The sequence below is a fragment of the Budorcas taxicolor genome, chromosome 5 (genome assembly GCF_023091745.1).
Source record: "Budorcas taxicolor isolate Tak-1 chromosome 5, Takin1.1, whole genome shotgun sequence".
NCBI classification, from domain to species: domain Eukaryota; kingdom Metazoa; phylum Chordata; class Mammalia; order Artiodactyla; family Bovidae; genus Budorcas; species Budorcas taxicolor.
The window spans coordinates 69,095,578-69,120,998 of record NC_068914.1 but is presented as its reverse complement, the minus strand read 5'-3'; the positions used below and the strand labels follow the sequence as shown (position 1 = coordinate 69,120,998).

General features: G+C 39.7%; 2 protein-coding genes across 2 annotated transcripts in view; both read left to right on the top strand.

The window, feature by feature from the left end:
• The first annotated feature begins 1,696 nt into the window (after positions 1-1,696).
• CEP83 (centrosomal protein 83) overlaps positions 1,697-25,421 on the top strand; it is a 134,128-nt gene continuing 110,403 nt past the window's right edge. The window contains exon 1 of the mRNA XM_052640012.1: positions 1,697-1,804. The gene's annotated coding sequence lies outside the window, so the exon portion shown is untranslated. The remainder of the gene's footprint in view (positions 1,805-25,421) is intronic.
• Positions 17,213-17,582, top strand: LOC128047679 (40S ribosomal protein S24-like). The gene has a single exon (XM_052640013.1). It carries the CDS (start codon positions 17,247-17,249, stop codon positions 17,565-17,567), a length of 321 nt encoding a protein of 106 aa, XP_052495973.1. The 5' UTR covers positions 17,213-17,246; the 3' UTR covers positions 17,568-17,582.

Genomic DNA, 25,421 nt, shown 5'->3' with positions numbered 1-25,421 from the left:
TAATAATAATCGCATCTATCTTACAGAGTGAAATAAGACAATCTGAAAAGGGACTCCAGTAGTTGACATGTAATTGCTCAGAGGATGTGAACTACTATTATTGATGTGTACACAGCAGTTCATTTATGGATTCTGTATTTTGTTCCCTGATATATCTTCCACATCTACGTGATCCATTAACATCCATTACCCATCTCTCAGTCCCATCTAATGACTCCTCTTTCCTCATTTTCACAAGCTCGAAAATGTTAACCTTGGGGAGGGGAGGGGATAAGCTGTGCTACACAGGGTCGTGACAATTAAAACCCAAGCTCGGCGGCATCGGAAGGGGGAAGGCAGGCTGCCCATTCCTCCTACCTCCTGTTCTGAAAGGCTGAAGTCCTACCTTATTTCAGCCCTTGGCCTATAACTGACATTCTCAAAACCTAAAATTTGTCTTCCAACTCTAGTTTACCACCTAGAGACAAACCGTTCACAACGTTACCCTTGCTGCTACTGCTAAGTCACTTCAGTCGTGTCCGACTCTGTGCAACCCCTTGGACGGCAGCCCACCAGGATCCCCCATCCCCGGGATTCTCCAGGCAAGAACACTGGAGTTAGTTGCCATTTCCTTCTCCAATGCATGAAAGTGAAAAGTGAAAGTGAAGTCGCTCAGTCGTGTTCGACCCTTAGCGACCCCATGGACTGCAGCCCACCAGGCTCCTCCGTCCATGGGATTTTCCAGGCAAGAGTACTGGAGTGGGGTGCCACTGCCTTCTCCGAACGTTACCCCAGTGAGCCCTGAATTTGAGGTGGTGACACGTTTTGAGATCTGGAGCGGGCGGCGAGGGGGACCGGCGCCTGGGCCCCGGTTCTGACCTGGCCGTTTCCTCCGGGCAGGCCGCGCCGGCTCCGCACTCGTGGGCGGAGGCCCCACGGCCGACGTAAGGCAGCGACTTCGAGACTCTCTAAATCTGCACGGTCGGGCACAAAGGCAGGCGGCGGTGGAGCCAGGACCACCACCGGAGCCCTCAGACAGGAAAAAAGTGTGCGAAGAGCGGGGCCGAGCGCACAAGCGGGAAGCTGGAGGAAAGCCCCGGAGGCGCTGCGTGGGGAAGAGGCGAGGGAGCGCGGCTTCCCGCTCAACTGCGCGCTTCTCTGGCTCCCTGCAGCAAGTGCCGGCCCCGCACTGTGCGTTCCTTTCGCCTGTGGGGATCTTGGCGACCCCCAGAGGCCTCTCGGGGTGCTGCCCGGGCCTGGCGTTCCCGCGGTTGTCGGCCGCAGCTCCCGCCTCGGGCCGCTCGTCTCCTCCCTCTAACGGCCTCAGGCCGCGGCCGGCGTCCGCGGCGAGGGTGACGTCGGCGTGGGGGCGGGACTTCCTGCTTCGCGCGCTCTTGGGTCTCGGTACCGAGTCCGCTCCGTGGGGTTTGCGGGGCGGCGGGCCCGGGCTGTCTTTCCGGCCGGACTTCGGCGCCGGCCCCGCACCCCTGAGAACGCCGGTCCGCCGAGGAGGAGCGGGGCTTTTTTCCATCGCCGCCCTCTCTGCCTTTGGAGCTCTCCCGGGACACCCCGCATTTCCCTAGGGTCGGGAGCCCGAGGGGCGCGCTCGGCTGTTCGGCTCCTGCTCTTCAGCCTGTGCCACGAGCGGCAGCCGAGACCTCGTCAGACGTGACGGGCTGGGCCGGCAACCCGCGTGCGCGACCGCCTCGCGTAGCCCCAATGCCCCGGCGGGAGGAGAGCCGTGAGGGTGTCCGCCTGGCGAGTGCGGCCAGAACACCGGTCACTGTTTTCTGTGCGCACGTTGCAAGGACCGTGTGTGAGTCTGGTAGGTAACACTGCCTTGTCCGTGGCTTGGAATACTCACGGCTTTTTTCTTCACGACTTGCCCTTGAGTTCTTCTTTTGTTAGTTTTCTCGTGGAGCAGTTGGAGAGGGTGTTAGAAAAGTTAGCTGGGAGAATGTTCTGTAGCCGATTGACCGCACGTGAAACTCTTCATGGGGCTTTTTGATGTACTCCGGCGTGGTGCTTGTGTAGCCCGTTTAAAAACTGACCAAACGTGTGGTACATCTAGTTTCGCTTGCGAAAAAACATGCTCCCGTTTTCGTTGACCCTGAAGACAATTCTAGCAGTGATGTTGGCTGTCATTACAGAGATAACGTTAGAATATGTGAGTGCTGGGCTTTGATGGACATTTTGGTATGCCCTTAATGTCCAAATTTTGACCAAAATAAACGGGCACTTGGCTTTTAAAATGCCCCTTCCAAGTGTTTTAAAAGCCTTTGGTCACAAAAGTTGTAATGATGAAACTGTCTCAGTAAAATGTTGAAGATGTCTAGGATAACACGAAACTTGTTTATAGTTTCTCATATATAGTATATAGTTCATACTGTGTTCAGACTATGAGCATAAAATACTTGAGTAGATCTAAAACTGAATAGGTTGCTAAAGCATTGCTTCTGTTACCGAGCAACATCTCTTGTAAACAAGTCTAATACTCAACTAGAATATAATTAAATGTATGTATCCTACAATTATCTGGATTCAGAATTTTCTAAATTCAGGGGTTCAGTCTGTAGGTGGTTGCAGTTCATATTCACCTTTTGTATTGAGCTGCAATTTCAAACTCACTTTGTTTAGAATTATTAGATTGCTTTAAATTTCAGAGTTGTGTAGAACTCTCCAGAGAGTTAAAAGTGAATTTGAGTTACATCCTTTGGTTTTTTCGGACATAGGAAGTCAGATGTTCCCCTCTGAGTATTTTCTAACCAGGTGAAGTGTGGTTATATTTAGAAATTTTATCAAGTAGTAGAGGAATACCAATTTAGGGTAACAGCATTGGGAGATTGAAACACTAACTGCCCACAGGTGGTTTTTAAACCTTGGCTTAGCCAATAATCTCACTCTTCTCCACTCATTGAACCCTTAATGATATAATTTGTTTGGCAAGTAAGGTGTACCTGGGGGATACTGTGGATTTGGTTCCACACCACTGCAGTAAAGCGAGTCACATAAATTTTTTGTTTTTATTTTTCAGAGCATATAAAAGTTGTGTTTACACTATACTGTAGTCTATTAAGGGTGCAGTGTGTGTTATGTCTAAAAATATACATATCTTAATTAAAAAGATACTTAATTGCTCAAAGTGATGACCATTGTCTGACAGTGCGGAGTTGTCACAAACCTACAATATGTAAAAAAAATTGCACTGTTTGTGAGGTGCAATACCATGAAGTGCAATAAAATGAATTATGCTGGTAGGTAGTTTTTAGACCACTTTTGGGATAGTATTGAATGCATTAACCCATCAAGTGTGGAAAAAAGGTGAGAACACCTGAGACACACTGAGAGTGAATGACTTCTTTGAAGTCGGACTATTAGTGATGGGAATTGGAACTTAAAGTTTTGTTATTTACATCATGCCCTGTCTATTTCAAAAATCTGTAGACTTTGTTTTAGTCCTTTCCCTCTTTCCTTTCCTGTATACTGATGTTGAAGTAATGAAATTGTCAAGAATTGGGCAAGATGAGCAAAGGAGAAAAATCCAGAATGACTCATACATGTTGTGTGATAAAATCCTTAGTAGTCAGAAGTCAGCATTTTGTCATGGGAAGTTATAATTTAAGAAGCCTAGAAGAATGAAATCTTAACAGATTAGTGAATGGTCAGAGTTCTTTGTATGTGTGGTGTTTTCTAGGTGCTGTCTCTGCCTAAAGTAAATGAGTTTTATTTTAACTTTGTCGTACGTAATGTATTAGGCTCAGCAGGTGATTTTTTTAAGTTGTCTAATCTGTGTAAAAATGTTCAGAAGTACTCTTTCCTGTTGACTGAAGTTCACATTCCTTATCTGAACTCTTCAGAATTTCGTCACACTCTGCCTTTTCAAGCTTATGTTCTTTATAGAAAAGCTATCCTCTGACCAGACCATCCTCTAAACCTACTATGTGCTTTCTCCTTTCCCTACCAGTCTTCATGTCTTTGTCCCTACCTGACCTGATTTCTTTCCTTTCCTAAAATCTAAATAGTATGCTCTCTATAAAGTTTGACTCTGTAGGGAGGAAAAATTCTCTACCCTGTTAGGGTCTCTGGCTGGGCCTGATAATTAAATTGATATAGATTAACAGTAGAACAGTATACAGGTTTAAAAAAAAATGTTTTTTTCATGTACACGGAGAATGAAGACTGGAAAAAATGACCAGAGCAGGCAGCTTTTACAAATCTTCCTCCACTTAGAGTGGTGTTACCTCCCCTATCATAAGCTGATGCGTTTAATATACCTAACCTACCCAGTTACATCATACTTTAGTCTACCATGCCTTAAACATGCTCAGAGGACTTATATCAGCCTACAAGTTTGGGCAAAATCATCTAACATGCAGCCTGTTTTATAATAAAGTGTTGATTATGTCATGTAACTCACTGAATACTGTACTGAAAGTGAAAGATAGAATGGTTATATGGGTCCAGAATGGTTGGAAGTTTATCAGTTCTTTACCTTCTTGATTGCTGGGAGCTGCAGCTCACTGCTGCAGCTGCCCAGAATCACGAGAGAGAGAGGGCTGTACTGCATATCACAGGCTGGCAAAAGATCAAAGTTAAAAATTCGAAATGCGGTTTCTACTGAATGTGAATTGAAAGTGAAAGTGTTAGTGGCTCAGGTGACCCCATGAACTGTAGCCCGCCAGGCTCCTCTGTCCATGGAATTCTCCAGGCAACAGTCCTGGAGTGGGTGGCCATTTATTTCTCCAGGGAATCTTCCTGACCCAGGGATTGAACTCAGGTCTGCATTGCAGCTGGACTCTTTACCATCTGAACCAGTGAATTGCTTTTGCACTATTGTGAAGTCAAAAAGGTCCTAAGTTAGAGATGGTCTATATCTTTTAGACAAAGAAACTAATTTGTGAAAAACTGACAAAACAAAGAGTTTTGGGCTAGGAGGCACAAATTGGAGAAATGACCAGGAAGATAACGGTTAGTTTAACAAGTTGGTACAAATTTCTTGGCTTTGATTCATTCACTGTCCCTGGTGATAAGAATGTCTCCCTTCCTCCTGGTATAGGGAGGGCACCTTTCACATGGGAGTTTTATCTCCTGCCTTCTGGAGGAAAAAGGACGGTCTGAGTGCTCCTCTTTCATCTGCTGTTTCTCGGGTGCCTTTAACTCCGTCAGTATACCCAAGGGGCCGATTTTGTGGTAACATGTACTGCACTCCACCTCTGAAGTTCTGCAGAATGTATTTATCAGTCCTGCTCACTTGAAACTTTATATTGTATTGTTATAACATTTCTGTGTATCTCTTACCCTCCTAACTAGAGATGATAAGCTCTTGAGGGGCAGAACATCATCAGATCTCAGTAAACTATATCCTTAGTCTTTTCCAAATAGGAGCTGCTGAATAAACGTTTGTTAGAGATGAGGAATGTGTGTTTGTGCTCCTCCTGTAGTGCAGTGCAAGTAAACGAAAATCTTCTGAGAGCAACTGAGGGAGAAAGGGCAACTGTCAGCCATAAGGAAGGGGATTGAAAAGGGGATTCAACTGGAATTGAGGTAAAGTTTCTGTTCCTGGAAAGTATGAATAGTTAGAATTTCCCATGACAGTATTAGCTGTAAGGACTCCCTCAGGAATGCTGGCACTATTTCCCTAGTGGTCTTGGGAGTTTGGTCAGTTTCCTAGTTCTTCTTTAGTGGAATCTGGGTTTAAAAGAAATAATTCCCCCACTCCCTTTCCTTCCTTTCCTCTTCCCTGCCCTCTTCCATTCCTCTCTTTCTGTTTCCTCATTTTGCCCCTTTCCATTTTACTGTTTACCTAGTAAAGACTTAATTTATGAAATTATGTTAGTATTTTCACTTGGCCCTCATAAATTAACAGTTCTCAAGTTTCATATTTTTCTATCAGGACTGCCCCCCTGGGTCCTGGAAAGATCACAGACTCTGTAGTCTAGCACTATTTTTTTTTTTTTTTTAAATAAAGTTTAACTGAGCTATAATCCGGAAAGAAATTAAAGCCATGAAGTGTCCAGTTACTTGTTTTCTGAATATTGTAACTTCAAATCACTTTTGGGTTAAAATTCATGGAGTTAGGAGGAACCTAAACCTAGCTATTCTCTTTTGGAAAACATTTATCACTCTCAAGATAGGTCTTCAAATAAATTCTAGGTATTTTAATAGTTTTGCTGTAAATCTTATATCTGATACTTATGACAAAGAGTCATTTTAGTTAAAGGTATTAAAAAGTTGAGTCTCAGAGTCCTTTTATAAATCTTGGTTTGATTCAGTTGCTTCTTAGTGAGCTGGCTGTCTTACCTTCTGAGTTGTTGCCCAGTAACACGATTGCGGTCGAGCATAGCAACCACTGGCAACGTTAGCTTTGGACTACAGGGATTTTCCCAATGAAGTTGCAGTGCCTATCTCTAGTGTTCACATTCAGTCCGTTTTTCTCAACTGAATCACGTTAAGGGAGACAAACTGAAATTACATGTGATATAATTACGTATTTTTTTTAGTGCTGACAAATTATAGCATTCATGTTTTCCACATAGAGATGCAAGATAAATATATATTGAATTACATGTGAAGAACATGTGAAAAGATTGGTTCAATTAAAGATTATTCTAGACAGAAAAAAACTGGTAAATAATAATTAATATCAGAGTTCTCTACAACTGATATAGCCAGCCAGAGCTGGAATGGATGAAGTTGAAATGGTTCTTCGTTAGATAACATTTTAATATTACTTTTAGAGGTTCATTGAGAGGGTAGATCAATAAGCATGAATTGATAGGCACCCTGATTTTGTGGGAAGAGAATTATGACTCAGGCGACCACAGCTTGACTAAGTCACTTAACCTTTCTTGGCCTATTTTCTCACTTGAAAAAATATATTCCCAAAGAATTCTTTAAGAAATTATATCCTTCCAATTTAAAGCAAATCTTATTTCTTCTGTTCTTTGGTTTAGTCAATATTTGAGTGCCCATTATGTGTCTTTCACTATGCTAGATACCAGAGTACCAGATTGTGAATAAGACATAGTCTCAAGCAGCTTTGGTGGGAGAAATGGATAATTATTTGTAATATAAATACAATAAATAAATAAGAGTGTGTTCAAATGGCAACCCACTCCAGTATCTTTGCCTGGAAAATTCCATGGGTGAAGGAGCCGGTACAGTCCGTGGGGTCGCAAAGAGTCGGACACGACTGAGTGGCTTCTCTCACTGGGGGCATGTAGGGAAGACCACTGACCTAGACCTGCAGACATGACACACTATGATTGAGGAATGCCTCATTTGAATTCTGTAAGAGTAATCTGAGAGTGGCCTGGAGGGAATTAATCAGACAAGCAAAACCGGAGTTTCTCTGAATTGGAGAGAGAGAGTCAGAAGTTGTCAGCCATGGTAGTTAAGATCCTGGGTGCAGACAGGGGCTGGTGAACATCAGCATGTAATGAGAAGGTGGAGTAAAAGAATAGGGAGCAAAACCAGAGAAGGCAGAGTGTTGGAATGCAGGGGGGGAATGTATATCACACTTCATTGTTTAAATGGAAGCTGCTAGTCAGGAAGCACAGAGTAGCTTTGTAAATGTAAACTCATCAATGCAAAGATGATCTCTACAAAGATCTGAAGTTGCAAATGGGGTAAGTCTTTGTGTTAGCATCATATCAGAGATGAAGAAGTACATGTTTGGGGGCCTGAATCCTGAGATTGAAAATTAAAATCTTGGCTCTACCAGTTATACTACCTGCTTGGCTTTTTGGAGAAGTTATTTTAGGGTCCTCAAAAGGTCTAAAAAGAAGTTATTTTAGGGTCCTTAGTGTCTTCATGTGTAAAACGATAACTTACATCTACAAAAGTCACGTGGATTTAAAGATATATGTTGTAATGCCTGACTGAGTTACAGTGGGCACTTGCTAAATGTTACCTTTTATCCATTCCACTGTTACAGATTCTTCTAAACACTTTTCTTTTCTGCCTGTTCTCCCCACTTCTCCACCCTCATTATAATCTTTCATCCTTTAAGATCCACTAGAAGTCCTGCCTTTTCCTTGATACCTTTCTTTTCAGATGGTAATTCCAAATTTTCTAAAATGAAATGAACATATTATTGTATCCCTTAGAACTTTCTTATCCTTTTATTATTAACTTTAGGAGATTTTATTGACTCACATATAAGAACTCCGCAGATAGGTGATTCTAGGATTGTCAAGTCAGTGACATCATAAGAGCCTGGATTCTTTCTTTTTTGCTTGGCTGATTGAACTTAGGCTTGATTACAGAAGTCCAATCATCGCATTTTCTAAAGTTCAAAAGACATAACTTCTCCACCCGATTGTAAGCATACAATTCAGTGTTTTTTAGTACATTTGTAGAGTTGTACAGCCATCATCACATTCTCATTAAACTCCCCCTGTCCATTTCTCGCAGGCTTGTTTGCAGTCAGTCCACTGCCTACTCCCACAAGCCAGTCACGCGCTTTCTCTATACGTTGGTCTTTTCTCCACATTTCATATAAATGGAATAAAAATACATACATAAATGTCTTTTGTATCAGACTTCTTTCACTTATTATTTTTGAAGTTCATCTGTGTAGCATGTATCAGTATTTTGTTCTTTATTGTTTTCATAAAAATGTTCACATTCATTCATCAGTTGGTGGACGTTTTGGATTGTTTTCATTTTTCAACTATTGTGAATAATGCTTCCATGAAGGTTTGCATAAATGTTTGGGTGAACACATGTTTTCATTTCTCTTGGGTAGAGTCCTTGGAGTGGAATTGCTGAGACATATGGTAAGCTTATAGGGTATATTTGGTTTTTGTCCCTAATTGCTGACACAGAGCTCCTAAAACCTTTGGAATTTCCTGAGTGATATTCTTTTGTTACTCTTTTAAAAATATATACATATATTGTTAAAGTATAGTTGACTTACAGTGTTGCAGGTGAACAGCAAGGTGATTCATTTACACACATATTATTTTTGAAATTATTTTCCATTATAGGTTATTATAAGATATTGACTATAGTCCCCTGTGTTCTACAGTAAACGTTTGTTGCTTTGTTGTTGTTCACTTGCTAAGTCATGTCCAACTCTTTCCAGTTCTATGAACTGCAGCATGCCAGGCTTTCTTGTCTTTCACTTTCTCCCTGCGTTTGCTCAAACTCATGTCCATTGAGTCAGTTATGCCATCCAACCATCTCATCCTCTGTCGCTCCCTTCTCCTCCTCCCCTCAATCTTTGCCAGCATCCCTTTCCCAGGGAATTGGCTCTTTGCATCAGGTGGCGAAAGATGAGAGTTTCAGCTTCAGCGTCAGCCCTTCCAGTGAATATTCAGGGTTGATTTCCTTTAGGATGGACTGGTTTGATCTCCTTGCAATCCAAGGAACTCTCAAGAGTCTTCTCTAACACCACAGTTTGAAAGCATTAGTTCTTTGGTGTTCAGCCATTTTTATGGTCCAACTCTCACATCCATACATGACTACTGGAAAAACCATAGCTTTGACTATATGGACCTTGGTCAGCAAAGTGATGTCTCTGCTTTTTAGTACACTGTCGAGATTTGTCATAGCTTTTCTTCCAGGGAGCAAGCGTCTTTTAATTTCTTGGCTGCATTCACCATCCACATTGATTTTGGAGTCTAAGAAAATAAACTTTGTCACTGTTTCCACTTTTCTGCCATCTGTTTGCCACAAAGTGATGGGACTGTGATCTTAGTTTTTTGAATGTGGAGTTGTAAGCCAGCTTTTTCACTCTTCTTTTACCTTCATCAAGAGACTCTTCAGTTCTTCTTCATTTTCTGCCATAAGGGTGGTGTCATTTTCATATCTGAGGTTGTTGGTATTTCTCCTCGTAGTCTTGATTCCAGCTTGAGCTTCACCCAGCCCGGCATTTTGCATGATGTACTCTGCATATAAGTTAAATAAGCATGGTGACAGTATACAGCCTTGATGTACACCTTTCCCAGTTTTGAACCAGTCCATTGTTCCATGTCTGGTACTATCAGTTGCTTCTTGACGTACATACAGGTTTCTCAGGAGGCAAGTAAGGTGGTCTAGTAATTCATCTCTTTAAGGATTTTCCACAGTTTGTTGTGATCCACACAGTCTGTTGGTTGTTGCATATCAATTTTTTTTTTTTAAGTTAGAAATCTAGTATTCTATTCGTACTGAATCAAACAAATGGAATCAAAATGTCATAAATTTTTTAGTTAGGCAAAAATTCACAAGTTTTCTAAAATATATATGGTATACATATTATTTATATTTATGTATATGAAAGCTTTTCTATTATACTTGATAAAGGCTTGAGAAAGAACATTAAAAAAAAAGATGGAGAAATTGGAAAATAAACTAAATGAAATGGGAGCACTGAATATGAAATAGGAAAAGGGAAACAAACTAGATAAAAGTAAAAGATCATCATATAGTCTAGTTGTTTTTAAACATGGCTGCTCATTAGACACATATCTATCTGGAGCTTTGGTGAAAAAGCAATTCCTCAGCATTTGTATTTTTCAAAAAACTCCAAAATAATTCTCATATGCATCTGGATTTTAGAAAATGATTATAGGGTTTTCTATTAAATGGTAATTTTGGTGATATAGAGTTCTATATTACTTTTCTGTTGACCAATCATGATACAATGGTATTGAGTGAGTAATAGTTAAATGGTGAAAGATGTTGATCAGTTTTCACACTCAAGAGCCAGACAAAAAATAAAAGATAATTAAAATTGCAAGCCATAATGGGAACATGATTAACCTAACAGTATAAAGTAATTACATACAATTTGGGGAGTCAGGCAGAGTGGTGTGGTGAGTAGAAGTGCATGCGGGCACCTGTTTTCATCTGCCCAGCCAGTCTGTGTCTTTTGGTTGGTGCGTTTAATCCATTTATATTTAAGGTGATTATCAATATATATGATCCTATTACTATTTACTTAATTGTTTTGGGTTTACTTTCTGTAGGTCTTTTCCTTGCCTTTTGTTTTCTATTTAGAGATATTCCTTTAGCATTTGTTGTAAAGCGGGTTTGGTGGTGCTGAATTCTCTTAAGCTTCTGCTTGTCTGGAAAACTTTTGATTTCTTCATCAAATGTGAATGAGAGTCTTTCTGGGTAAAGTGTTTGTGGTTGTAGGTTCTTTCCTTTCATCACTTTAAATGTATCATGCTTTTCCCTTCTGGCTTGTAGAATTTCTGTTGAGAAATCAGCTGATAGCCTGATGGGTGTTCCCATTTATGTTATTTGTTGTTTTTCCATTGTTGCTTGCAATATTTTATCTTTGTCTTTAATTTTTGTCACTTTGATTATTATCTGTCTTGGTGTGTTCTTCCTTGCATTTATCCTGCCTGGGACTCTCTGCTTCCTGGACTTAGTTGACTATTTCCTTTCCCATGTTAGGGAATTTTTCAGCTATTTACTCTTCAAATATTTTCTCAGGTTCTTTTTGTCTCTCTCCTTCTGGGACCCCTATGGTGCATTTAATGTTGTCCCAGAGGTCTCTTAGACTGTCTTAATTTCTTTTCACCCTTTTTTCTATGTTCTGCAGAAGTGATTTCCACCGTTTTGTCCTCCAGGTCATTTATCTGTTCTTCTGCTATTGATTCCTTCTAGAGTATTATTCATCTCTGTTTGTTTGTTCTTTAGTTCTTGCAGGTCTTTCATAAACATTTCTAGCATCTTCTCCATTGTTTTCTCACTATCATTATTCTGAAATTTTTTCTGGAAGGTTGCCTGTCTCCACTTGAGCTAGTTGTTTTTCTGGGGTTTTATGTTGTCACTTCACCTGGGACATAACTTTCTGCTTTTTATCCTGATTAACTTTCTGTAATGTGGTTTTGTTTTAGCCACTGTGGGATTGTGGTTCTTCTTCCTTCTTCTGTCTGCCCTCTGATGGAGGAGGCTCAGAGGCTTGTGTAAGCTTCCTGATGGGAGGGACTGGTGTTCGAAAAACTGGGTCTTGCTCTGGTGGACAGGGCCTTGCTCAGTAATCTGTAATCCACATTATCTGCTGATGGGTGGGGTTGTGCTCCCTACTTGGTACCTGCTGGGCTTGAGGTGACCCAGCCCTGGGATCTGTGTGCTCTATGGTAGCGTTAATGGCAACCTCCAAAAGAGTTTATGCCAAATGGGACCTTCCCAGACTGCTGCTACCAGTGCTGTGTCCCTGTAGTGAGCCCCTGCCAACCCACGCCTCCACAGGAGACCCTCCAACACTAGCAGCTAGGTTTGGTTCAGTCTCCTGTGGGGTCATTCCTCTGGGTCTTGGTGTGCACCCTCCACGGCTGGAGTCTCTGTTTCCCTCAGTTCTGTGGAACTCCTATAATCAAATCCCACTGGCTTTCAAGGTCAGATTCCCTGGGGGTTCCCAGTCCTTTTATAAAATCCCCCAGGCTGGGAAGCCTGACATGGAGTTCAGAACCTTCACAACAATGGGAGAACTTCTCTGGTATTACTGTTGTCCAGTTTTTTGTTTTCATTTTTTTTTTAAATTTTTATTTTTTATTTATTTATTTTTGCTGTTTAAAATTATTTATTTATTTATTTATTTAATTTTAAAATCTTTAATTCTTACATGTGTTCCCAAACATGAACCCCCCTCCCACCTCCCTCCCCATAACATCTCTGTGGGTCATCCCCATGCACCAGCCCCAAGCATGCTGTATCCTGCGTCAGACATAGACTGGCGATTCAATTCTTACATGATAGTATACATGATAGAATGCCATTCTCCCAAATCATCCCACCCTCTCCCTCTCCCTCTGAGTCCAAAAGTCCGTTATACACAGCTGTGTCTATTTTCCTGCCTTGCATACAGGGTCGTCATTGCCATCTTTCTAAATTCCATATATATGTGTTAGTATCCTGTATTGGTGTTTCTCTTTCTGGCTTACTTCACTCTGTATAATCGGCTCCAGTTTCATCCATCTCATCAGAACTGATTCAAATGAATTCTTTTTAACGGCTGAGTAATATAGAAGTCTACAGTTAGTGAATTGGTTGATGGGAAGAAAACTCTACAGAAGTGTTCTAACAACGGTTGAGAATGTGGTTTTTTTTTTGGTGTGTGCGTGTGTAAAATTTATCATTTTTGGCTTCTCTGGGTCTTCATTGCTGTGTGAAGGCTTTCTCTAGTTGCAGTGAGTGGGGGCTACTCTGTAACTGCGGTATGGTGGCTTCTCTTGTTAGGGAGCAATGGCTTAGCTGCCCCTGGGCATGCTCCTGGGAATCTTCCAGGAGCAGGAATCAAACCCGTTTCCCCTGCATTGGTAGACAGATTCTTGACCACTGGACCACCAGGGAAGTCCCCAGAATTTATTTTTAATCTTTTCGGAAACTGCAAAATTTTGTTTTCAAAAGTGACCAGTTACATTCCCATCAAAATTGTACAAGGGTTCCAGTTTCTGCACATTCTCATCAACACTTCGTATCATCTGTCTTTTTTATTATAGCCATTCCACTGAGTAACTGTTGCTGCCAATCAGTAGACTCCTGATTTTAATTTACATTTCCCTTAATACAAATGATGTTGAGTTTTTCATGTGCTTGTGTGCTAGTCACTCAGTCGTGTCTGAATCTCTGTCTCCCTTTGGATTGTAGCCTGCCAGTCTCCTCTGTCCATGGGATATTTCAGGAAAGAATACTAGAGTGGGTTGCCATTTCTTTCTCCAAGGGATCTTCCTGACCAAGGGATCGAACCTGCGGTTTCCTGTCTCTCCTGCATTGCAGGCAGTTTCTTTACCTGCTGAGCCATTGGGAAAGCCCTTTAAATATGCTTATTACCCATTTATAAGCCTTTGGTGGAACATCTGTTTGAATCTTCTGCTCATTTTTTAGCTTTTTTTTTTTTTTTTTTTAACGAGATGTAAAAGTTTCTATATTCGGGATAAAGGTTTGGTTTTTTTTTTTTTGATAAAGGTTTTTTTTTTATCAGAGAGTTAGAGACTTTCTGTCAGTTTATGGCTTTTTTCTTACTGGTGTCTTTGAAGTGCAGAGTTCTTAATGAAGTATAATATATCATTTGTTTCTTTTATGGCTTGTATCAGTATATCAATATTTTGATATTTGAGATGATTGGATGGCATCATCAACTCAATGAACGTGAATCTGAGCAAACTCCAGTAGATGGTGAAGGACAGGGCAGTCTGGTGCTGTAGTCCATGAGGTCTCAAAGAGACAGACACAACTAAGCAACTGAACAACAATAATGAATATTTTTGACTTTGTGTTTCAGAACTGCATAATTCAGGGTCACAAAGATTTCTGGGTTTTCTTTTAGCTCCTTCATTTAGATTTAAGATTCATATTGATTTAAATTTCTTTTTTATTTTTATGCCAAGCGGCTGCCAATTTGTCCTAGAACCATTTGTTAAAAATGCTGTTCTTTTCCCCCTTGGATTGTATTGGAGCCTTTGTTAAAAAAAAAGAAAATCAGTTGCCTATAACTTGAATTTATTTCTAGAGTGTTAATTATATTTTGTCTATATCCCTGCACTTGAGTACCATGCTGTCTAGATACCTGTAGTGTTATATAGTAAAAGTTTCAAGATGGGTAGTGTTAAATCCCCTAACTTTTTCAAAAGTGATTCTAGATCCTTTCTATTTACATAGAACATTTAGGATCAGTTTATCAATTTTTACAAAATTTCCTGGGATTTGATAGAATTTTCATTGAATCTATAGATCAACATGGGAAGAATTGCTAACTTAAAATTGGGGCTTCCCATTCATAAACATGTAATGACTCTCCATTTAAATCTTTACTTTCAACACTTTAAAATTTTCGGTATATAAGTCTTGTATTTCTATTAAATTTATTCCTAAGAATTTGATCATTTTTGGTTCTAATGAGAATGGAGTTTCCATAGTTTGATTTTTAGATTGTACATTGCTGGCACATAAAACATGCAATCAGCTTTTATATATTGTTTTTACATAGGTAATCATGTCTGTGAATAAAATATTTCTACTTCATTTCTAGTCTGAATGTTGATGCATTCGTTTATTTATTTTTGCCTTATTGTGTGGGTCAGACTCTTCAGTGAGAGGATGAGTGTTCCTGGTCTTGGGGGGAAAGTACACAGATTTTTACAGTTAAGTGTGATGTTACCAGTTTCTGGAGCATGTTCCTATCCAGAGTTTTCTTATCCAGTGTTGTTTATGCTCTTATGCAGAATTTGGCAGCTTTTGTGAATAAACACTTCAGTTTGTTGAATGCCTCTGATTGAATTCCAGAGCACTGATATGGCTGTTTTTATGACTGTTCTGTGGAAAGGATTTGTTGACCTGTTCATTCAGTCAGGCTGGAAATAGGAGGTCTGCTTTTTGATTTATGTACGGTATTCTTCTCTCAGGAGGATAAATTTTTTTATATTACTCATAATCCTCTGCACAATATTAGACATTTATTGATCACTCCAAATGTACATGAATTAAATTTCATGACTTCCCTCAAGCCTCAAACTATAAGGCACTTGGGTTTGGGGAATTCTGAGCTAGTTTCTTGTGTTTCTTATCCTTTTGATCAGTGGAAGAAACTGCTTACTGTTCATTTAGCAAGTGTTTATTAACTACCTTCATGTTCTAGCTATTGCATAGGGTTTTGGGGGTATAGAGATGGCTAAGACCTAATCTTTGATCCCAAGGAGGTCCTTGCCTAGTGAGAGAGATTGGTATACAAATAGTTGATTATATTGTGGTAAAGTACATGCATTGATAGCGATAAATTTGTGGCATTCTGGAAGAACTCTAAGGATTCTTAACTCAGAATGGATTGGGATAAATGGAAAAGGAAGACATCCAAGCAAAACTATCAGAAGGAAAGAATGACTGAATATAAAAATGAGTGAAGGGTGAGATTAGGAGATTGAGTTCTAGGTAGAGAGATCAGCATGGGATGAGAAAAAGCATGGTATGTTCAATGAACTGAAAGCAGTTTAATGTTGTTAGGACAGAAATACATATGAGGGAGTTGTAAGAGATGAGGATGAAAGGGTAGAGAGGGCCCAGATTGTGGAGGGTTTTGTATATTATATTAAGAAGCTTGGATTAACCTTTATTGATCAGTTTTGCAAAACTGAATGGAAAGTACTTCAGGATTCTGTCAAGGTGTGGTTTGAATTTTGTTTACCTACCTTTCCCAAAGCCATAATAAAAGACATACACAGTATATATATTTCAACTGTGGTGTATAGCTGGATTTTAAAACTCAAGATACCAACAGCATATTAACTGATAAAGAATAAAAGGTCTGATGTATCTTTAAAATAGTGTTATGACCTTAAATTTTTTTATTATTAATATATATGGATAAAAATGACACAGTCTGTTCTAATGTAGGATTCTATAGGATTTAATTTAAAAAAGAAGTTTAATTGGTAATTATTAAACTGTTATTGTAGATAAAAGGCAGTTATATTGATAACGGAATTATAAGTTGAGTTATAGATATGGTTAACTTTATAAAGTATGGATCTGATGCTGAAAAGAGCTACATTTAAAAAATTGTATTTTTGAGTTTATTGCATAAACTTGCATAGAAGGGAATGGGATTTGAGATCTTCTGGGTGTTTTTACGAAAGTGGGAGATAGAATTTCAAGTCTTACACTCTTTAATATTTGGTCACTGTTTTCTGGTCTGAAAGGGAGAGACTCCCTCCCCCCACCCCCTGCCGCCACTCTAGTCTTCAAGTAGACTTGGAGATTCCTCTCCTTTTTCCTCAAAAACATTTTCCCTCTGATTATAAACATAATAACCTGTGTTTGTTGTAAAATAAGAAAAGTACAGGAAATCAAATCCCTTATGATTATACAGTGGAGGTAACAAACAGATTTAAGGGATTACATCTGATAGACAGAATCTGAAGAACTGTGGACCGAGGTTCGTAACATTGTACAGAGGTGGTGACCAAAACCATCTCAAGAAAAAGAAACGCAAGATGGCAAAGTGGTTGTCCGAGAAGGCCTTACAAATAGCTGAGAAGAGAAGAGAAGGCAAAGGAAAAAGGGAAAGATATACCCAACTGAATGCAGAGTTCCAGAGCATAGCAAGCAGAGAGATAAGAAAGCCTTCTTAAGTGAACAATGCAAAGAAATAGAGGAAAACAATAGAATGGGAAAGACGAGAGAGCTTGTCAAGAAACTCAGAGATACCAAGGGAACGTTTCATGCAAAGATGGGCACAATAAAAGACAGAAATGGTATGGATCTTAGAGAAGCAGAAGATATTAAGAAGAGGTGGCCTCTTTTCCTCCCTGGCTGCTTGAAGATCAGCCGCCATCATGAACGACACAGTAACTATCCGGACTAGGAAGTTCATGACCAACCGACTGCTTCAGTGGAAACAAATGGTCATCGATGTTCTTCACCCTGGAAAGGCAACAGTACCTAAAACAGAAATTCGGGAAAAACTGGCCAAAATGTACAAGACCACACCAGATGTCATCTTTGTATTTGGATTCAGAACTCATTTTGGTGGTGGCAAGACAACTGGCTTCGGCATGATTTATGATTCCTTGGATTACGTGAAGAAGAATGAGCCCAAACATAGGCTTGCAAGACATGGCCTGTATGAGAAGAAAAAGACCTCAAGAAAACAGTGAAAGGAACGCAAGAACAGAATGAAGAAAGTCAGGGGGACTGCAAAGGCCAACGTTGGTGCTGGCAAAAAGAAGGAGTAAAGATTCTTCAGTGACTGTATCTGTGGTGATTGTGCAGATTTTTCATGAAAGAGAAAATAAACTAAGACCTTTAAAAAAAAAAAAAAAAGAAGAGGTGGCAAGAATACACAGAGGAACTGCACAAAACAGACCTTAATGGTCACCCTGAGGATGTGGTCACTCACCTAGAGCCAGACATCCTTGAGTGCGAAGTCAAGTGGGCCTGAGGAAGCAGCACTGTGAACAACACTAGTGGAGGTGATGGAACTCCAGCTGAGCTATTTCAAATCCTACAAGATGATGCTGTTAAAGTGCTGCACTCAATATGTCAGCAAATTTGGAAAACTCAGCAGTGGCCACAGGACTGGAAAAGGTCAGTTTTCATTCCAGTCCCAAAGAAAGGCAATGCCAAAGAATGTTCAAATTACCATACTAAAGCATTTCACATGCTGGCAAGATTAGCTCAAAACCCTTCAAGCTGGGCTTCAGCAGTATGTGAACCGGGAACTTCCAGATGTTCAAGCTGGATTTAGAAAAGGTGCAGGAACCGGAGATCAAATTGCCACCATCCGCTGGTTCATATAAAAAGCAAGGGAATTCCAAAAGACTGCCTACTTCTGGTTCATTGTCTACACTAAAGCTTTTGACTGTGTGGATCACAAGAAACTGTGGAAAATTCTTAAAGAGATGGGAGTACCAGACCACCTGACCTGCCTCCTGAGAAACCTGTATGCAGGTCAAGAAGGTCAAGACCTGTGGCAGGTTAAGAAGCACCAGTTAGAACTGGACATCGAACAACAGACTGGTTCCAAACTGGGAAAGGATTATGTCAGGGCTGTGTACTGTCACCTGCTTATTTAGCTTATATGCAGAGTACATTGTGTGAAATGCCAGGCTGGATGACACACAAGCTGGATTCAAGATTGCTGGGAGAAATATCAACGACTTCAGATATTGCAGATGACACCACCCTTATGGCAGAAAGAGAAGAGGAACTAAAGAGCCTCTTGATGAAGATGAAAGAGGAGAGTGAAAAAGCTGGCTTAAAACTCAGCATTCAAAAAACTAAGATGATGGCATTTGGTCCCATCCCCTCATGACAAATAGATGGGGAAAAAAATGGAAACAGTGACAGACTTTTATTTTCTCAGGCTCCAGAATCACTGCAGATGGTGACCACAGCCAAGAAATTAAAAGACACTTGCTCCCTGGAAGAAAGCTATGACAAACCTAGACTGCCTATTAAAAAGCAGAGACATCACTTTGCCAACTAAGGTCCATATAGTCAAAGCTATGGTTTTTCCAGTAGTCATGTGTGAAGTGAGGGCTGGACTGTAAAGAAGGCTGAGTGCCAAAGAATTGATGCTTTCGAACTGTGGTGTTGGAGAAGACTCCTGAGAGTCCCTTGAACTCAAAGAGACCAAACCAGTCCCTCCTAAAGGAAATCAATCCTGAATATTCATTGGAAGGACTGAAGCTGAAGTTGTATCTCCCAATACTTTGGCCACCTGATGCGAAGAATTGACTCATTGAAAAAGACCCTGATGCTGGGAAAGATTGAGAGCAAGAGGAGAAGGGGATGATAGAGGATGAGATGGTTGGATGGCATCACTGACTCAGTGGACATGAATTTAAGCTAACTCCAGGAGATAGTGAAGGACGAGGAAGCCTGCTGTACTGCAGTTCAGGGGATTGCAAAGAGTTGGACACGACTTAGTGATGCACAATGACAGGAAATGCACAAATAATAAAGGCAAGCATATGATTCAGAGATCATCTTATCAGTATTTTTATGTCTATCTTCTCTTTTTTCCTCTGCATATATAGTAATGTAAACATGCTTTTGCAAAATAAGGGCTGTACAACGTTTTTATCATTTTTTTCTTCTTTTGTAACATTTACAAAAGTTTATTAAAGGGCTTCCCTGGTGGCTCAGCAGTGAAGAATTAGCCTATAATGCAAGAGGCTGATTGCATTATAGTCTCTATAGTTTTGGGCTCCAGAATCACTGGATGGATTGGGAAGATCCCCTTGAGGAGGGCGTGGCAGCCCACTCCAGCACTTTTGCTGGAGAATTCCATGGACTGAGGAGCCCGGGCAGGCCACATTCAATAGGGCTGCAAAGCATCAGACACAACTAAAGCAACTGAACATGCATATGTAATGTTACTAAGTATTCTTTCATAATTTTTCTTTAAGAAAAAGTTAACTGTGACATCATCTGGGCCTACAGATTTCTTTTAGGAAAATCTTTTTCCTAAAGTTCATAATGTTTATTTTTATTTTTTTAAATTTTTTTTAAAGTTCATAATGTTTATTTTTAAAAATAGCTTTATTGAATGTAATTGATAATAACAAAGTATACCTTTTTAAAAGTAAACAATTTTAAGCTTTGTTATATGTATACACCTGTAAAACTATTACCACAGTCAAGGTATTACATATATTTGTCACACCCCAAATTTCCTTATGTTGTTTTGAGATCCTTCCCTCCTGCCCCCTCCACCAGCCAGTCATTTCTGTTCCGAGGCAACCACCAATTTGCTTTCTGTCACTAAGGTTAGTTTGAATTTCAGAGAATTTGATATAATAGGGGCTTCCCTGGTGGCTTAGAGGGTAAAGCGTCCGTATACTCATTTTTGTTTAGTTTTTTTCACCTAGCACAATTATTTTGAGATTCACCCACATTAATGCATTCCTTTTATTACTGAGTAGTTCCTTTGTGTGGATGTATCACAAGTTGTTTACCTCTTGTTGGATCCATATTTGAGTCTCATAAATAAAGCTACTTCCACCATGTGTGTAAAAATATTTTTCTCTTGCATTTTTACCTATAACTGAAATGACTGGATTATATGGTAACTGTATGATTAATTTTTAAGTAACTTCCAAAGTGGTTTTCCCAAACGATTTTCCCATTGTACATTCCCATTAGCAGTTTATTAACAACTGCAATTTCTTTGCATTCTAGTTAATACTTGGTGTGGTCATCCTTTTAAAGTTTAGCTATTCTAATAGGTGTATAATTAGTAATATTGCATTGTGGGTTCTTTTAATAAATGTTGGGCCGTGCTGGGTTTTGTTGCTGTGCAGGCTCTTCTCTAGCTGAGGCAGGAGGCGGCTACTGTCCAGTTGCGGTGCACAGGCTGCTTGCGGTGGCGTCTTCTGTTGCGGAGCTCAGGCTCAGGAGTTGTGGTGCATCGGCTTCGTTGCCTTGCAGCATGAAATCTTCCTGGGCCAGGGACTCAACCCGTGTCCTATGAAATGGCAAATGGAGTCTTCACCACGGGACCACCAGGGCAGTCCCTGCATTGTGTTTTCAGTTTGCCCTTCACTAACGACGAATGATATTTAACACTTTTTCATGTGTTTTGCCAATTTTTTTGTTTTGCTTTGTTAAATTGAGTTTTATTATTTTGACAATTTTTTAATTCTGGATGCAAGTCCTTTATCAATATATGGTTTGTAAATTACTCCTTCAGGCTTGCTTATCTGTTCCTTTAGTATCTTTTAAAGGAGTTCTTTGTTAATTTTAAAGTCCAGTTGGTCAGTTTGTTTCCTCTAATGGATTATGCTTTTGGTATTGTATCTAAGAAATCTTTAACTCAAGATCAAGATGGTTTCCTATGTTTGATTTTAAGAGTTTTATTGTACTATGTTTTGTGTTTGCATTTTGAGTCCATTTTGTGTACGATGTGAGGTAAGACTTGAAGTGTGTTTTTACACATGGATCGGCAGCTGTCCCAGGACCATTTGTTGACAAGGCTGTCCTTTCTCCATTGAATTGACTGTGCATATTTATCAAAAATTAATTGACTAATGTATATTTGGGTCTGTTTGTGAATTTGGGTCTCTTTGTGTGTCTGTCTTGATATGAGTGTCATACTGTTTTGATTTCTGTAGCATTTTAATAAGTTATGAAGTCAGGTAGGGCAAATTTTCCAACTTTTTTTTTTCAGAGTTTTTGTAATTCCAAGTCCTTTTGTTTTCACATAAATTTAAAACTGACTTGTTAATTTCTATTTTTAAAAAGTCTGCTGGAGTTTTGAATGGCATTGCACTGAATTTGAGAGAAATAAACATCTTAATGTTGAGTAATTTGATCCATGTATATAGTGTATCTTGCTATTAAATATACTTTTTAGCCTATTTATCCATTATAAATTGCTCTGTGATGTAAGCATCATGGAGGCAAGGATCTGATTCTGTCTTCCACTCCTATTGGCTCTTTGCATGCATGTTCTCAATAAACATTTATTAAATGATAAATGAAGAAGGCTCCTGAACGTAAATATTTGCGCACATCTCTTGATTAGTTTCTTAAGAGTACTTCCTACATGTGAAATTGCTAGGTCAAAGGATATGTTCATTTTTAAAGCTTTTGATTACCAGACACTTGCCTAGAATTCTTTTTGAAAACAAATATTTTGATTGATAAATATCAGAAGGCGTGTATAATTGATTGGCAAACAATGTTCTTAATGATATTCTCCCTAAGCTTTCTCTTAAATTACACTGTTAGCCTATGTGAAAGTAGGATTCACATCACAGAAATTTTGTGGATCACTTTTCTGTCATTACCTCGGTTTACTAGAATTGGGAGCTGTGGTGATAAACAAAAATGAAGATGATTGTAGTTTTACCTTTGAGGATCTCAGTCTCTTTGGAAAGATAGATTACTTAGTTATAAATTAATGAAAGGGAAAATGCCTATGTGATAGAATTTAGAATAAATACTGTGAGGCAAGCACAAGGAAGGTAGAAATTTATGGAGCAGAAAGATGGGCACAAGCTGTTGCTTACATTCACTTTTAGAGTTAACTATAAGCTCTAGCAATAGTTTTATGGTTATTCAGATGGTAGAATTTTAGGTTTGACTCTGATCTTGATTTGTGGATTAGTTGAAAAGATTTAAGAAGGTATTTTAATTTGTCATATGAAAAATACTGTGAAGGTAAGAATAGGCAACCCATATATGAGAGACAAACATCTTAATTTGCTCTAGCACACGGGTCCTGTGGGGCAGCAACATGAAACTGTTTGCATTTGTAAGGGGAGTTGGCTAATGCAGGGCTTTGAGTTTGGCTGGGAAGTGTAGGTTTGATCCAGTAAACAATAGGAAGGATACTGAGTGACTTCACTTTCATGCATTGGAGAGGGAAATGGCAACCCACTCCAGTGTTCTTGCCCGGAGAATCCCAGGGACGAGGAAGCCTGGTGGGCTGCTGTCTATGGGGTCGCACAAGGTCGGACACGACTGAAGCGACTTAGCAGCAGCAGCAGCATAGTAGGCGTTACAATAATGGCAGCAGTATATAAAGAGGATTGTCCTGGTAGATATTTGTAAGCTATTGTAAGGATGAGGAAAGGCCAAAATCCAGGACACTGTTTAGGTTTTTATTAAAATAAGGCAAATATAAAGTATTTGAGATTTCTGCACTAAATGGTGATTGAAAAGAGTGGTTAAAATCAACAGACAGGTAGAGTCAGTAGGATTAATTATTACTGATAGGAGAGGGGGAATAGTTTGTGTGCTAAGAAATAAGGGGATGGTAGTAGTAATTTTTTTTTTTTAATTTAAGGAGGAAGGTGGAAAGTTTGAAGTTAGTGAGTTTCATTCTTGTTATGCTGAGCTTCCGCTGTAGGTGGGACATGTGGTAAAGAGTTAGCTCTGGAAGAGAGAGTGGGTATAAATTAGAGTGTCATTCAGATAGATAGATGTATTGGGTTGGTCAGAAAGTTGGATGTTACGGGAAAACCTGAAAGAACTTTCTGGCCAACTCAGTAATACATCAGGCAGTGACAGAGGCAGCTTTTCATCAGACTAGAGATTCTCATGGTGAGTAAGCGAAAGAACATACGTATTAGGGACAACAAGAAGAATCGGAGATAGGAGGTGATAATGGTGTTAAAGACACTAAGAGAGAAGAATATTTCAAAGCAATTATTAAAGGTGATTGTGTGCAGACTGCATTGATAAGGTTTATGTTTACTAGTGTTTAGCATAGTTTAGTAAATAAACATAGTAAACTCTTGATGAAAGGTAGTTTACATTATTCTCTTATTTATCAGATTAATATTGAAAAATTTCATGTTATAATCTGTTCAATTGGTAATTCAGTTCAATTCGGTTGCTCAGTCCTGTCCACCTCTTTGTGACACCATGGACTGCAGCATGCCAGGCCCTCCCTGTCTATCACCAACTCCTGGAGCTTACTCAAACTCATGTCCATTGAGTCGGTGATGCCATCCAACCATCTCATCCTCTGTTGTCCCCTTCTCCTCCCACCTTCCGTTTTTCCCAGCATCAGGGTCTTTTCCAGTGAGTCAGTTCTTTGCATCAGGTGGCCAAAGTATTGGAGTTTCAGCTTTAGAATCAGTCCTTCCAATGAATATTCAGGACTGATTTTCTTTAGGATGGACTGGTTGGATCTCCTTGCAGTCTAAGACATTCTCAAGGGTTTTCTCCAACAACACAGTTCAAAAGCATCAATTCTTCGGCACTCAGCTTTTTTTTATAGTCCAACTCTCACATCCATACATGACTACTGGAAAAACCATAGCTTTGACTAGAACGACCTTTGTTGGCAATGTAACATCTCTGCTTTTTAATACGCTGTCTAGGTTGGTCATAATTTTTCTTCCAAGGAGCAAGTGTCTTTTAATTTCATGGCTGCAGTCACCATTTGCAGTGATTTTGGAGCCCCCAAAATAAAGTCTGCCACTGTTTCCACTGTTTCCTCATCTATTTGCCATGAAGTGATGGGACCGGATGCCATGATCTTAGTTTTCTGAAGTTGAGTTTTTAAGCCAGCTTTTTGATTCTCATCTTTCACTTTCATCAAGAGGCTGTTAAGTTCTTCTTCGCTTTCTGCCACAAGAGTGGTGTCATCTGTATATCTGAGGTTATTGATATTTCTCCTGGCAGTCTTGATTTCAGCTTGTGCTTCATCCAGTCCAGTGTTTCTCATGATGTACTCTGCATACAAGTTCAATAAGCAGGGTGACAATATACAGCCTTGACGTACTTCTTTCCCGATTTGGAACCAGTCTGTTGTTCCATGCCCAGGTCTAACTGTTGCTTCTTGACCTGCATACAGATTTCTCAGGAGGCAGGTCAGGTGGTCTGGTATTCCCATCTTGAAGAATTTTCCATAGTCTGTTGTGATCCACAAAGTCAAAGGCTTTGGCATAGTCAATAAAGCAGAAGTAGATGTTTTTCTGGAACTCTCTTACTTTTTTGATAATCCAGTGGATGTTGGCAGTTTGATCTCTGATTCCTCTGCCTTTTCGAAATCCAGCTTGAACATCTGGAAGTTCATGGTTCATGTACTATTGAAGCCTGGCTTGGAGAATTTTGAGCATTACTTTACTAGCGTGTGAGATGAGTGCAATTGTGCAGTAGTTTGAGCATTTTTTGGCATTGCCTTTCTTTGGGATTGGAATGAAAACTGACCTTTTCCAGTGCTGTGGCCACTGTGGATTTTTCCAAGTTTGCCGGCATATTGAGTGCAGCACTTTCACAGCGTCATCTTTTAGAATTCAGCTGGTAAGAAAGGATTAATGACGTATGATTATTTCATAGTTTGTAAACAGTATGTCAACATTTTCATGTAGAGGTATTGCCAACATTATCACTTTTGTCTCAGATTATAGAAGTTGTTTGTTATTGCATCATTTAAAAAGTCTTATAGTTTTGGCTCAAGTGGAGGGAATAGCATGACTTTGTGATAATAGTTTCATAAGATGCTTCTGCCTTACTAATAGTGTGACATTTTTTAAAGTTTATTTTTTGTC